Raw genomic sequence first — 16,244 nt, 5'->3', positions numbered from 1 at the left:
GGATGCAGATTATGGTCTCTAAATACCATAGTGTAGTGGGAACGAAAAGGAACCAGAGCTCCTAGGGAAAATGGCCAACTCCAGGTCTGGGTAGGAAACAGACAAAATGAGCCTGAGGTATCTTGTCCTGTTAGAACACAAGCAAGTTACCAAAGATGACCACACTCATATCAAAAGAACAGGAGATGAGATGAGATGACAGCACAAATTGAACATCACAGTAACAATAAAAATAATAATGACTTCAAGTGGACTAAAAAACATAACCTCTATTTTTTTAAACCATGAATTCATAATACCTCCCCCCCCAAAAAACTTGCAAGTTATCTTCAAAGACTATTAGAGCATTAATCACTATGTTGTAAATTAATGAAGAATTAAGCATGTACCATGCCTTTCCTATATTAATTATATTTCGTGGTAATTAAATAGTTGATAATAGAAAACCCTTCTTTATAAAAGAATGCTAATAACAGATGTAGAAGGAATGACAGAATTAGGGGATCATCATTTTACAATCTCTAATAAAATGATGGATATAAGTACCCATCATTTGGTAGACATTCATGGAGAAATTTACAATAGAAGAAGCAGGCTGAAAAATCCCTGAACCCACTGATCAACCTTAACCTATTTAATATTTAGGCAAATTGCTTGAAAGACGCAACATACCAAAGCTCACACAAGAAGAAATACATAACCTAAATAGCCATACATCTGTAAAAGAAATTGAAACTGTAGTTTAAAACCTTCCCACGAAGCAAGCTCCAGGCCCTGATGGCTTCACAGGCGAATTCCACCAACCACTTAAGAAATACTGCCAGTTGTACCCAAAATCCTCCGAAAAATTCGAGTGTTAGGAATACTTCCCAACTCATTCTATCAGATCAGCAGTGGCCTGAGACCAAAACCACACAAAGACATCACAAAACAATTAGGAGATATAATATCAGAAATAACAAAGATGAAATACTTACTAACAATCTTAAGAAATGTGCAAAATTAGTATGAAGAAAATTCTGATACACTCCTACAAGACATAAAAGTATTTCTGAACAAACTGAAAGACACTCCACATTTATGGGTAGGATAAATCAACGACGAAGATGTCAGTCCACCCTAGGTTAATATACACATTTGTCACAGCTCTATCAGAGGTGCCAACAAGCACAGAAAAATCTAGAATCTTCCCGAGACAAATACAAAGACGGCTCAGAGAAGAAAGGAGGCTATGAAAATGGCACAGAAGCCAGCCTGATGTGGATCCCACTGACCAAACTGGGGACTTCACAAAGAACAAACTTAGGTTCACAAAGAATAATGTCTGTAATTGATTATAAATTACTGAGTAAATAAAAACCGAAGAGTCCAAAGTGACACTAAACAAGAAAGACAGAGAGGAGAGAGTGCACTCAAAACCGTTTCCCACCACAGGAGGCGACAATTACATCACTTTCCTAATCTGAAAATTGGTGGTTAAAAGAGAAAAGATGCAAGCGTTTGCCCTGCCATTACAGGAATCCACCCAGTTGATGAAGGAAAGCTCTTTACAAAAGCTCAGCTAATAAATGTGGACACAATGACATAATTTTAAAACCACCATTTTCTAAACTCAAAAAAACTGATTTGGGCAAGGAGTATTAATGGATGTCAAATCCATTAGCCAGAAGAATTTTGGGAACAGGATATTCAGAAACGAAGTGCATACTTTCCCCTGTAAAATACTCTTACGACAAATGTTAAACTTCAGTCTATGCAAGTCTCTACACCAAACTTCAAGGTCATGGGATACAGAGGAAAGAGAGCAAGAGGAACCAGTCAGAGAAACCAGAGCAGGGCACACTGCATTCCCGCTTTTCCTCCTCTTGACTGGTGTCCCTTCTCTCCTCTGTCCGCCCCAGTCCGTGTCTCGGCTTCCGTGAGCATGATAAACACGGTGCAGGGCAGAGGGCTCACTGCCTTTACTCTCATCCTGGACGGGCTCGACACTGGCCCTGCTGGCAAATCGACCAAACTCCTCGGAGAAAGAAGAGCAGAAATTGGGGTGGGAGAGGGGGGATGCGGTAGGGCAAAGCAATAAGTGCCAGGAGAAAGGCTGAGCAGAGAATATTCCAGAAGGCAGAGCAGGGGTGACGGTGATGATGGAGACAGAGCCAGCAGCTGAGGAACTGCACAAGTCCTAGTGATCAGGGTCTGGGAGGACGGAGGGCCAGGACACGGTTAAGGGGCCAGCCAGGGGGCAATTCTTAACTCAGATATAAAACGTGGTCCCCTCGCCTCTCCAGCCTTGGAATTCCACTCTGAAACAAAAGACTCAGTGAGTGTTACCTTTGCTGGTGGAGAGGTTGCCAAATGTGCCACACAGGCAGAAAACTCCCCCGCTGTGCATATCAACATGGAGTTGGTAGCCACTCAGTCCACACTCCGGGCTGTCATCCGAAAGGGGGCTATGAGGAGGCAGCGCGTAGGGGCTAAAAAGCAAAACAAAATGTACCTGTCAACACCAGAGGTAAAATGCTTGAACTGGAAATACTCTTTAAAAAACTAACACCCCTTCAAAGCACTAGCTCTCATCAACCCTCTACAGATTCCCAATCACGTTCAGTGCCACAGACGCAGAAGAATGGCCCCCCGTTCCTTCTACCAACTTCCATAGAAACGGGCAGAAGCGTGTGTTCCCTGCGCATCCGCAGACCACCGTGACAGAACATGGTTCTGAAATCCACCCGGGGCAGCAGCTCCGCTCTGCTCCGCAGTGGTCTCGGCATCCAGGGGGCTGAATGTGCAGCAGGAAAATGCACCCAACAACAGACCTACAGCTCAGGGACTCCCCCGGAAGAAGACCCAAAGCCACAGTGAACGAGCTTTCATTCAGTAAGAAACGCGTTACTATATAACGTAACAAACTCAGAAGCACTGGGGAGCATTTCACGTTAAAAAAAAAAAAAGGCATATGGGAGTCTCAGGCCCAGGGGAAGGGTGAGAGGAGCAGTGAGCCGGAAAGCATGTCCCCCACCTGATGGCCCGAAGTCCATTAACAGACACACTGTCCCAACCAAGCAAAAACACATCTGCAGGTCAGGCCAAGTGGGCCACAGGTCTGCCTGCCTTTCAAGACTTGAAAATGTGAACTACTGCAGAGAACCTGCAGCACCTCAGTGCACTAGCACCTGGCAGTAATGAAGCTTCCCTGCCCTGTAACTCATACTCCACAAGGTGCGTCACCCTGAACCCAAGCAAATAAAGCAAACAGCTACTGACGGATAATCCAATGTTTTTAGCAACAGCTACATAATTTTGTCTGTTGGCTTCTGTCTAGTGATTAAAGACAGAATGTCTTTGTAGCTATTCTCAGGATATTAAGATGGTATCAACTCCGGATCCTTTATGCTGACTGTACAAAATTTAATACACCGCATACGAATACATACACAGCAGCCGAGCCTAACGTGCTCCTCTCCACAAGGTGATGGAAATGAATATTTGCCATCACAAAAGCCAGTTCTTCCTCCCTCTGAAAAAGAATACATTTTTCAACTGAAATATTTTAATTTTTCATAAGGTCATTGTGAAGATCGCAGCACATTCATCTTACAGATAGATGTGGTTTCTTACAATCTAAGATTCCTGCAGCGCCAATGCATTATCACTGTCTAATAAGACTTATCTGTCACATTGATAGCAGGACCACAATGCACCCAAATACACAGAGCATGTGGTACCGAAAGGATGAACACCCTAGTATTTATGAAACATCAAAGTGCTGTCTGACATATGATGCCTGTGGAAATATATTTTGTTAGTCCCAGGTTGTTTCAAAGTCTTTTCAAAGATAAAGAGAAGGCTGGTAAGAACTTCACAAGGTTAATCCCACACACACTCAGCAGCTGTGGCAGGACCTGTTTGACTTGGCAAACCCAGTGGGAGGGATTAGACTCCAAGTCCACTCGTCAGCAGGTCGGGCAGCAGGAGACAGGACAGGATGGCACAGGAGCCGACACCCGTTTCTCCCCGGGCACAGCTGCCCTGCCGGGGGAAGGTGACCCAGACGGCAGCCTGAAGCTGCCCTTCTCCAGTGGCCGATGGGACGATCGGGTCAACCAGAGTCCTGGCTTCCGCTCGGCCAACCCGGATGGACCAACTCAAGAGCGCAGAGCGAGCCAAGCGCTGCATGGCCCCCAGTCACCTTGTACAGAGGGACTGAGGGAGAAAGACGACCCGACGGCAAGAGCGGGACGAGGGAAGAAATGGTCCGGAGGCTGGCGTGGGGACCTGGGTTCTGCCTGGCCGTCGTGTACGGATGTGAGTGCTATCCCCAGAGTCAACTTGGGAGCTGCCATCCTTACATAGCTCCAGGCGAGATGCATCTGAGGGCCCCAGGTGAAATGCACAGGAGACGCTCTGCCAGAGCAAGGGCGTGAAAGGAGCAGAAGGATGGAATGTGGACCAGCTGGAGGAGGAAGGGGAAAGTCCCAGGATGTTAAAGGGGTAACGTGAACCAAAGCGCCCGGGCGGGAAGGGCTCGTGTGTCACAGGTGAGGGTAGAAAGGCAGACCCGCCGCAAAGGTGCAAGGGCCAGGCAGCGGGGAACATGAGGTCCGTAGGAGGGTGCAGTCGCTGAACATCTAAAGGACTTAACCCTTGACCCCATGCACGACGGAGCAAACGTGGCAGGTACAGGCTGGGCTTACCTTCCAGAGCCCCACCACGAGGCCCGGGTGCAGGCAGAAGATCCGGATCAGCCTATCACAGCCAAGCATGGTGGACTCGGTTAAGTGACTCAGGTTGTACTTTGCAATTAAAGAATGCCACCGAGGTCTTTGAACATCATGCCAAAGAAAGGAGAGAGAAAAATGAGCTCTGGCTTCCCCCGTGTTGTCGATTCTCTTTGGCACACCTAAAAAGACTATTAAGAACATGCCAATCATGCACACATTGCTAATAAGGAGAAACAACTTGTATAAATAAAAGGCAAAATGGATAAGTCCAAATTTCTTACCGTCTATTTTATTCTCCCCACCCCCGCTCTTACTGTCAACTCTACGGCCCCGTCAGCAGTGAGCTGAAGAATCACACAGGTGAGGGAGAGGAAGAACTGTCTCCTGTCCTCTTCCCCTCAAAACCCAGCACAACACTACGATCGCAATAGATTCTCAATGTATGGGATACATAAGCAAAGATGAAATCCCTCAAATGACAAAAAAGTAGGGGGTCTAGTAGGCTGCCTGAAAGCAGGTTAACCTTCTAAAGTTATTATCAAGAATAGCTCAGAGACAGTGAAAACTGTAACGTCGGAAAATAAATTTAAACCAAAATCATGAGTGTTTTCATGAAGGAGATACAGCATGAACTGGATTAGAATTAGTGTCTAAGAGTAAGTAATTCAAATGTGTAAGAAAACACAACTCAGCTCTACTGTTCATGACACGTAAAATCAACAGAAGGAAGCATTCTATCTGCTCTATCACGGTAGGCGGAGATGTCTGTCATTCCCAGAGGCAATTCAGGAAACCCTGAGGGAGAGGCAGTCTCAGTGGTCAATTAACACAGCTCAGCACCAGAGGAAAGTCTCCAAGGAGCTGGCGCCAAGGGTGCGCCTCCAGCACCTACGACACACGCCAGCAGGTGACAGGTATTCAACTGTTCGTTAAGCAGAAGTTCAAAGCCAAGGCATTCCGCCGTGCACTGTCTCAAAGCAGAGGGGGCTGTAAGCGTGGAAACCAGATGCCTGGCTGCCAGACCATCCTGGCCCCTCACTCAGAGAGCTTCTCGCGCTGAGAACTACACTGGTCAGGGAGAGGCGTTCGGTGAGCGTGCGCGTGAGGGAGAACCTAAAAATATGCTCAGCACGGGAGAGCAGACTCGGGGGAAGCTGAACGCCAGGTTGGGAACCGGAGCTGAAACCTTAGCTTCAGCCCTACAGACTGCCTCAGCGTGACCTTCACCTGTGTCCAGGGAGACGGCCCCACCTTCGAGGGAGGGAAATGAAATGAGAGAACCTCCCCAGAGCGCACCGCAGCCACTGCTGTGACATCATGAGTGTGGCCACGAGGCGCCGGGGCTGGGAGAACACCCCTCAATGTGCCCGAAGCCCGCACCCTCAGACGCAAGGCTCCAGACCAGCTGGACGGACTCCACAGAGAACATGCTGGTCTCCCTTTGCCTTGGCCTCACAGGTTCGTCCTGGTGCAGAAACTAAGGCTGACATCTACCCCACATTTCTCAGAAGTTCGGGACGCAGGGCGTCACCTGCAGAATGGAAAACGCTGGCCACAGTGACAGCGTAAAGTGTCCGACCGGGAAGGCACATATGACAGGGACACACAAACTGCAAATTACATAGATAAGGCTTTCACTGTTTTAAAAAAAAAAGTCTCACGGAGGAAACAAGAAAGACCCAAATCAGAATCAGTGAGTCTCTCCTCTGCTGTCACACAGACGCGCACGAGGACTTGTTTCCGCACGATGAAAGCACCTGCTCACAAACTTGCGATAAAAGTGTCAATCAAGAGATTCCTGAAAAACACTTTCAGGGTCTGTTCACCACTGTTTATCAAGTGCGGTCTGAAGTCCGTTGAGTTTTAATGTATATAAATTAAATAAAATGAATTTTCCCAATGAATTTTGGCATTTCTGTCACTGTGCAGTATCTAGTATTCCTGACCTGGATGACAATTTCAGGAACACAGTATCTTTAACTGAGCTTTACAATTCAACACTATCCATTTATGAACTTTCATGATCATTTAATTGATGTCAACAATTCTGTCCTAAGCCCTGTAAACCATATCTCATGATATCAAATAACATAGTGTTCAAACTAGCACAGAGGTTGCAGACTCATTCTCCAAATATAATTTCATGGTGCATAAAACCTAAAGACCGCATTAGAAAAATTCTGGGATCCGTCATGATACCATATAGAATTTCAGAGATTTATGCAAATAAAGGTACCATTCAAATGTGTCTGTACGCAGGGGAACCAGGAAAGAAGGTGGTTCTTCTGTGGAGATGCAGACCCTAAAGCGAGATCTCAACACCTTCCACGGCAAGGGCTGGGAGAGAAGCCCGCGGTGGGGCTGCAGCTCACAAGGCGGTAAGAACAACGCCCGCAGATGCCCTGCAAGGTCACAGGGGCCTGAAAGAGGAAAGGAGGCAGCCGGGGGCAGGAAACCAGCACTGGAGAAGGAGAAGGCAGCTACCTTCGCGTTTCCATACATTTTATGTCAGGAGGTCAGGGTGTTATGTGCGCCACAGTCCAGCTTTTGGAAGAAAACGACTAGTGGTGAGAAAAGTGAGCGTGGGAGAGTTCTCAGGAAAAGCAAAAGCCTGATGATGAGTATGAACCCAGGGCAAAGCCATCTCATGACAGAATAATAGTAAGTACTCAGTAAGCATCAGCAATACGACACACACGCATCTGATTTATGCATTTGATGATGAAATGTTTCGCTCTTCTTCACAGCAGCCACGCATGCTGAACCCTACATCACGACTGTCATCACCCCATTTTACAGACGAGAAAAGAGAGGCACAGAAAAGTCACCTGCACAAGACTGCAAATCTAGCCAAGTTCAACACAGAAGTACATAAAAAAAATTAATGACTTTATGATCTAGTGTTTAAACTATGATTACTGTATCCCTTACTAAAGAAGGAAAATATAATAGCTTTATATATCTTTGTATTAACATGGTTAAAACTAAAAACTTCCAAAGGCCGGCCATCTGTCATCCGGGAAATTATTATGAGAATATCATTCCCTAAGTTATAGATAACCAAGGTATGAGGAGCCTAAGCTCAGGCTGTCATCAGTGTGAGAAACCCCTGCTTTTCCTATATGACAGTGATCCAGAATGAAGGGAAGGCTTTAAGATGCAATCAAGGTATATACACCACTGGTATTTTTTAATGACAAAAGGAAGGCCAACTGGCACTTACATATACGAAGTCCTCACCCAGAGGTTCTGCTGATTAGTACTTACCCGTTTTTCATGGGGGTTTGAGACCGGTTCAGAAACACTGGCGTCACCCCACACAAATCTAAGGTCGACAGTGTGACAAGACGTGGCCAGTCTTTGCCATACCACATGGCCGTGACTGATGAATCATTGAAGGAAAGATCAACGTGCTCCAGGATGTGTTCTTTTCCACTATTTTCTTTCAATATAATTACCCAACCTAAACCAGATATTCTGAAGAAAGAAAAGCAAACAAAAATGTCTGCCTAGCAGCAAAAAAAACACAAAAAACAAAAGAACTGCAGTCTATCACATGTCAACTCTAAAGCACCTGGTACCCTAAAGGCCAAAGCCAAAGTTCCTAGAACACGCTCGACATAAATTTTCAAGTCACAACAGTTCTCTCTTAGGACTTATCTCCTCACCTAACAAACACTCACGGAACAGCTGCTCTGTTCCAGGAACTGGTGATACACAGATAAAGAACACGAAGGGCTCTGCCCATGGAGGGATGCCTTGAATGAATCTCCTGCTTTACTACAGCTGACGACCAGGCTGCTTCTGCTTTTCATAAAACCTCTGATCCAAATATACGAATAGGAAAATACTATGTATTTTATAGATACACAAAAGCACAAAATATCCAACAGTCCCTCACAATACAAACCACACATCGGTCCCATATACACAATACTTGGAACTTACACCACCCTTCTTCTTTAAGGTGATGGTGCATCTCAGTGTTTAACGGCCCTCTCGCGACCACCACACGCCCACCCCCAAGAAGGCACGCCTGCCTACCTGAGGGCCTCTTTGGTCTTAACTGGGAGGCCTGTGCAAGGGTGGAGAGGTTTGAGAACCCGAGCTAGAGCTGCTTTTACAGACGCTATTTGTTTTGTAATATATTCTTTCTTCCAATATCCAGCTTCTTTATCCCCAGCTGACAGTGAGTTCATAGACACGGCTGTCTTCTCTACTGAATTAACTTTCCAATTAGATCGTTTAGGTGAAAAGGCAGTTGAGTAGATTCTGATCCAAATAAAGCTGGGGGAAGAGAGGAAATATGTTAACTGTCTAAGAGACACTGTAATGCACTTGTAATTGGAATGTATTAAATTAGAGACATGCAATCATTTTTAAATAGTCTATTTCCATGAACAAGTCAAGCTGAACACTTACAGTTGTTCATATGTTAAACTGAACTGTAGTGTGAGGTAAGCGTTTTAGATTCACCAACCCTAGAAACACATACTAACAGGAAAAGCTTGCTTCCCAGGGCTGAGTTACAGTGAGTGATCTCATATTATTTGGTACCATCCCTAATAAGAACTGCCGTCTTACACCAGTAATTGAAGAGAAGATCAATTATAGATAAAAGCAGGAAGTATATACAATATGATTCCCTATCTTAAATGCATAAATGTTTCTGAAAAGAGCAGAAAGGAGTTTTAGATAGATAGATAGATAGACACAGATATATACACACACAGAGACATGTCACCAGTAACTGACATGTTTGTAATTGTATGTTCTTTTTCCTTTCTATATTTTAATTTTTCAACAATGAACATGGACTGCTTGCACAAAGAGGAAAGAAATAAAGATGATTAATGACAACTAACAGTGACAGTTCACGTTTTTGAGCACCAGGTGTTGAGCGCTGCTTCAGCACTTCATATGCATTAACTCACTTCATCCCCCCAGCAAACCCATGAAGCTGCAACTACTACTGTCCCCACTGAACCGATGATGTGACTGAGGCCCAGATGCAAAGTGCCCTAGGCCAGATCTGTACGTAAGTGACAGAACTGCCACTGAATCCACACAGCCTCAACCCCTGAATGTCACTGCCGCTTCAACAGCGCAAAGAAATGGGTTCAAACGACTGTATCCACATTCAGAGAGCCAGTCAGCCACAACGCTGGAATTCGACTCCACACCCTTGGTTGGTTACAGTAACCATCCTAACACTCCTGTGATGAACCATTTTCACACACATTATCTCACTTAATTCACGGCCAGGGGAGCCTCAAGAGAATGAAAATGTCTTACGGAATTAAAATATTACATATATTGTTCCCCTTGATTCTTTATAAAACACAAAGTTCAAGTTTAGGATGCTTCTGACAGTCCCCAACCCCAAATACATTCATTTCTTGATCACAAAATGCTCCACCTTGTTAAAAAGCTAAAGCAGATCTAAGGACAAGAGCATATTTGTCTAATCTGACTATCAGTCAAGCACAGAAGAACTTCCGTCAGGTTGTTCAGGACATAGGGCGAGTTTAATGTTTTGATAAACAGTGTTTCCCAGAGGGCTGGAAAATAACCCCCCACGTGACGATCCAGATCCAGCCCGATGTAGGCCTCCCTGTTACCCCACGCAGAGACTGCTGCTCAGGCCAAGGGCTGCCCTACGCAGGGCAGGGAGGCAGCGCCACCGAAACGGCAGGGCGCCAGGGAGACCCCACCCTTGCAGCGGGTCTCCGGAAAGTCAGCAGTGTAATCGGCTACAGCAGGGCTCCTGTCCTCTCCTCAGACAATGCTTAGAAAGTACCACAAACTTTCCAGAAACATTCATTGTTTACCTATCCAGTTGTTAATACATCCTTTTATGAAGTCTGGCTATGAAAGCACACTCTTAAAAATACAATTCAGGGACTTCCTGGTGGCGCAGTGGTTAAGAATCTGCTTGCCAATGCAGGGGACACGGGTTTGAGCCCTGGTCTGGGAATCCCACAGGCCACAGAGCAACTAAACCCGTGTGCCACAACTACTGAGCCTGCGCTCTAGAGCCTGTGCTCCGCAACAGAAGCCACCACTATAAGAAGCCCACGCACAGCAACGAAGAGTAGCCCCGGCTCTCCACAACTAGAGAAAGCCCACGCGCAGCAATGAAGACTGAACGCAGCCAAAAATAAATAAAATAAAGAAATTTGTAAGAAAATACAATTCAACTGACACAATTAAGATTCTCCTGCAAAAAAGGAAACAAACCTTATGAAGGCTAACTTCCTAAGAAGTTCAGCTTTTCAGAGGACAGCTACTTCCAAGAAAGTGGGATGGGCAAGTATGCAGAGACTCTCACTAGAGCTGAGCCCACGAATGCACTGAGAGGTCCGGTGCCCGCCCCGTGTGGGTCTTGGATAGAGGCGATAGAGACTAAGAAACTTATAATTTATTAGTTTATCTAAATAGTCTGAGTTCTATCCTTGAGTAAGGTAAGAACCTGCAAAAAAGCTACAGTTTTCAACATTTAGTTGACCCCTTCCTTGAAAAATGCCTCACTGCACTTTGCTTTAGTGAATGTCTTCATCTCTTACTAAGGGTCTTTAAGAAAGAGACACACAAAACTTGCCCTACATTCATTCTAGAACTATTTCAGGAATTGACACTGCGTGTATACTGACACAGACGTGTATTCTCTAATACAGGAAATATCTTTTTAAATTAAGAGATAAGAAAATCGCCCTGCCCAACCAGAGAATAATACGTGTCCCCTTCTTATTATGAGAACTTGGCTGTTTGTTAGTACAACCTGGAGAAATTTTAAACACAGATTCTAGAACACAGAGTTAAAATCTGCAGAAATGTACATCCCGGGGATCCAAATATTTTTTTGAACTGTCCCAGCTTTTCTAATGCAGCCACTCCATGGACCAGCACCTGAGAACCACTGTACAGATGTTTCCTGCTCACTGCGTTCCAACATTCAACAATATCACAGCCCTCCAGCTGTTACTCTCCGTTTCCTCACCCTATTAAACCACCAGTGAAATCTGCATTCCCCCTTATCTTGCTCTTTTCCCTGGTTGATACGGGGGTTCCATGTGGGATCAGTATCTGTCTGATCTTTTGATGTTCAAGGACAGAGGGACCTCAAAGCCAAGACACCACAAACCTCACCAGAAGTTTGCAGGATTCCACCCTCTCGCTCCCAAGATAAACTTCTGAGCTGCAGACAAAGATCATAGCGACAAAACAAAAGAAGGGGTTTCACCCCTCTTTTCATAGATCTCCGCTAGCCCAGGGATGCTCCACTGGCCTCCTGCTTCCAGGGCAAAGGCTCCCTGAGCGCATGTTCTCTCCTATCCCGCCTGCTTTACGCTTCCCCACCAAGCAAGTTCCATGGCTGGCCAGTTTCGGTTCTCCCCACACATACCTAAGGAAGCCCCTTCCTTGTCTTTCTTTAGGGTCTGCTCTGCAAGGCCCAGGCTGGGGTTAGGCAGGGGCAGGCTCCACACTGCTGCTGCAGACTGTGTGGGTAAGTCTGCCTGCCTCGGGGACAGCAAACCCTCCCGGACAGCAGACCAAAAGCCACTTTCTCCAACAGTTACACCAGCAACAAGCTTCACCTTTTTCAGTTCATGCAAAGAGATGCAGAGAAATGCAAGCCTTTGAAAATATCACACATTAGACATATTTCTACTCATGTATAAAACTACTCTTGAAATTCTTTTAAAGTCTAAAAAATGGTTTAAAAGCTCCTACTAGTTTTCACGACTTCCATCAAAACACCATCAAACAGGACAGAGAGATTTGGTTTTTCTCCTTACTTGTCATTGGCCAGGTAATAAAAGCGCCTGTTCACACACCGGCGCGCAGCAGGGCCACCGCATCCAAGTAGGACAAGATCTTCAGCAGGATTTCTGAAGGCAAACGGAGAGAGGGAGGAATCAGAGAAACATCCAGAAAACAACTGGCCGTGCATCTCCAAATGGAAGGCAACAAACAGACGCTTCCTGCACAAGAGGCACACTGCACCCTCGTCTTCAATCATTTCTCGACTGATACGCTCTGCTTGTTACAATTCTCATGACTTAAACCAACGCAGAGACCCAAGGGTACAAACAGCTAATTTCCTTGGTATTTTTAATCAGGTTTTCACACTGGAAATGGAAATGAAAGACAGAGGACGCACTCGTGGCTACAGGCAGACCTCAGATATTACTGCAGGTGGGTTTGGTTCTAGACCCACCACAATAAAGCGAGTCACAGGAATTTTTTGATTTCCTGGTGCATATAAAAAGTTATGCTTACACCATACTATAGTCTATTAAGTGTGCATAGCATTATGCCTAAGAAAACAATGTACGTACTTTATTAAAAAAATACTTTATTGCTAAAAAATGCTAACCATCACCTGAGTATTCAGTGAATCGTAGCAGTAACATCAAAAATCACTGATCACAGATTGCTGTAATATAGTGATAATAAAAAAAGTTGGAAATATTGTGAGAATTACCAAAATGTGACACAGAGACAAGAGGTGAGCACATGCTGTCAGAAACTGGTGCTGACAGACATGCTGACACAGGGTGGCCACAAACCAGCTGGTAAAAAACGCAGTATCTGCAGAGCACGATCAAGTGAAGTGCAGTGAAACGAGGTCTGCCCGTATTAATAAGAAAAACACAACCACCTCCGCTTCCAAAACATACGAGCGGAATAGGATACGTCAGCTTGTTCTCCCCCAGCCCAGGCGACACCCGCACCCTCCTCCCGCTAGACCTCACCCCTGTGATGCTTCCTCTGGGGCTTCAAGGAGACGCCAGGCCCCGGAAAGTTCTCTGAAGTGTCCTTTTCATTTCATTCATCTGCCCAAATAAATAGGATGTTGAGATGCATCCTTAATCTCCCATCTATTTCTATGATCTTAGAATTTTACAAAACACTGTAAGAATCTGAAACGCCTAGAAAGCATGACTGGTGTTAGAAGTCAGGAATGGGCACTTTTGAACCTCAGGCGAAAGGAAAAATGAAAAAACAGCTACAGGAGATTGTACTCGGTGGCGGGGGGAACGGGAGAGAGAAAGGGACAGAGGAAGGCGAGGGGCAGGACAGTCAAAGAAAACCTCCCCGAGAAAATGTGACTTGTGCATGCTCGTTCTCAGGGTGTGGGAATTCACGGTCCACACTGAGGACCCTCTGCAATCCCCACTCACGCTGTCCTTGCTCCCTGTTCCCACAGAGAAAGCCCAAGCCCTGCGGAGCCGCGTGCGGACCCACGCTCAGGTGCCCAGGCCCGTGTGTGTCCAGGGACCCAGCCCTTCCAGCCCTGCCTCCCCTCCGGCCGCTGCTCTTCCCCAACATCCGTATCAGCCTCCGAAAACCCTCCCCCGAAAGTGCACCGAGACAGTGCTCTCCTCGTCCCCCATCTCCTCTCGCTGCCAAGCTTCTGTCCACACCTGCTGCCTCCACCACCCTGCCTCCCACTTCCTTTTGGCTTTCTACATTCCGTGTGAAATATACACACACTACATGCGAAATGAAGCGCAGCCCATTGCCCGCCACCGGCCTGGAGCAGCTGCAGAGGCGGCCCCGCGCCCAGCACCGCTGCACCAGCCACCCCTGTTCTAGCAGCCAGCCCCTCTCCCGGGTCACACGCCACCCCCCTCCCTTTCTGGGACCTCGCTGGTCTTTCCTGCTCCCCGGTGGTTCAAAACGCCCCGGGCCTTCTGAGCTCAGCCCTGAGGCCCCTCCACTGCCACCTCCACACTCTCCCCGGCGCCACCGGCATCCTCGCTGCCTGTGTCCAGTGCCCAGCTGTCACTCTGCCTCCCACCCCCAGCACTCTCCAACCCCACAGGCAGTACCTCCACGGACACACCGCTCAAGCCAACAGTCTGGGATTCCCGCCTCAGGTCTGTTTCCCCAAACACCCACATCTGGTTCATAAACGAGTCATGTCACTTATGCCCCAAATGTACCTCAACTTGGCCAGTGTCTCTCTATCTCCCCTCCTCCTAGACAAGGGAGACAGGTAAACAAGTAAACAAGGTAATGTGAGAAATCAAATGGCATCACACCTCCGTGCTTAAAATCCCACATCATGGACTTCCCTGGTGGTGCGGTGGTTAAGAAGCCACCTGCCAGTGCAGGGGACACGGGATCGAGCCCTGGTCCGGGAAGATCCCGGATCCCACATGCCGTGGAGCAACTAAGCCCATGAGCCATGACTACTGAGCCTGCGCTCCAGAGCCCTCGAGACGCAACTACTGAGCCCGAGCACCACAACTACTTGAGCCCACGTGCCTAGAGCCCGTGCTCTGCAACAAGAGAAGCCACCGCAATGAGAAGCCCGTGCACCTCAACAAAGAGTAGCCCCTGCTCGCCACAACTAGAGAAAGCCCGCGCACAGCAACGAAGACCCAACGCAGCCAAAAATAAAATAAATAAAAGAATAAATTTATTTAAAAAATCCCACACCGTGAATAAGGTCCACACTCCTCCCCATGGCCTCTGGGCCCCTCCCCCTTGCCCACCGACCCTGCTCCTGCAGCAGGTCCAGGCCCCCTCTCTGCCCACCTGGCTTCCCCTCTAGATGCTCTTCTCCAAGCCCACCCATCTCAGTTTTCAGTTCTCAGCTTAAATGTCAGCTCCTCAGCAAAGTCTTTCCTGACCATCCTAGCCCACTAATCTGGATTATGGAGTCCATTTGTTTTCTTGAGAGCACATACCCCAATTTATAATCCATTCCTTGTTTTAATCTGTGTTCCCCCCCCAAGACCGTAAGCCTCATGAGAACACGTGTGAGTGGCTCGCCACCTGCATTCTCCTCCAGGCATAGCATCTGGTACAGAGAAGGTCCTCGGATACTGATTAGAGGGACCAGCTGGATGCGTATCTGTCCTACTTGTCCTATCAGGTTATCATATGACAGATTCTATTCCCTGAGTATACAAAGTTTAAATCAATGTCCTTAATTAAATCTTTCTTTTTTGTCCTTTTCTCTCTTTTCAAAATCACAGTGAAAGTATGTACACTGTTACCTGAGCTAGTTATGACATGGTATTAAAAGCCCAAAACTTGAAGTCAGGCAATTTACGTTGGAAATGCGTAGACCAGGTGCACCCCCCGCCCTGCACTGTAAGACGCTGCAGCAGCGCCAGGCTTCCAGGACTGCACACAACACTGAGCGTACAGCTGGTGCTCCAGAAACATCGGTACAGTACGAATCCACAGCATTTCAGCATCAATCTCAAATGATACGTTTTTTAAAAGTTTCTACAGATCTTGCTGCTGAGGGTCACAGTACAGAACCTGCCGTGGCAAAAGAGGCTCCCAAAATCCTGAAAGCTAAAAAAGTCAGAGATCTCGTAAGCTTTCAGAAGAACACACTTTAATCTTCTTTCTCGATTTTCAAGGGTCTTTATCAAATGGGAAGTGAATAATTCTGAAGAACCTTTTTTAAAAAGGAAAACTAAATTTACTTGTCACTTTTAGAAGTTTAGCTTCATGAAACTAGTCTAATAATGACAGGCTGATGACTCATAATCATCC

At 46.5% G+C, this 16,244-nt stretch overlaps 1 protein-coding gene across 1 annotated transcript in view; it reads right to left on the bottom strand.

Moving 5' to 3' along the window:
* Positions 1-16,244, bottom strand: part of FBXO15 (F-box protein 15) — a 40,036-nt gene that overhangs the window by 16,088 nt on the left and 7,704 nt on the right. The window contains 7 exon segments of the mRNA XM_079941809.1: positions 2,329-2,471; positions 3,432-3,514; positions 4,692-4,818; positions 7,986-8,195; positions 8,763-9,005; positions 12,518-12,563; positions 12,566-12,610. Coding sequence (XP_079797935.1) covers positions 2,329-2,471; positions 3,432-3,514; positions 4,692-4,818; positions 7,986-8,195; positions 8,763-9,005; positions 12,518-12,563; positions 12,566-12,610 — 897 coding nt within the window.

Source organism: Stenella coeruleoalba (assembly GCF_951394435.1).
Source record: "Stenella coeruleoalba genome assembly, chromosome: 14".
Taxonomy (NCBI): Eukaryota; Metazoa; Chordata; class Mammalia; order Artiodactyla; family Delphinidae; genus Stenella; species Stenella coeruleoalba.
Note: the sequence above shows the minus strand (reverse complement) of the source record. Positions and strands in the feature narration are given on the sequence as shown.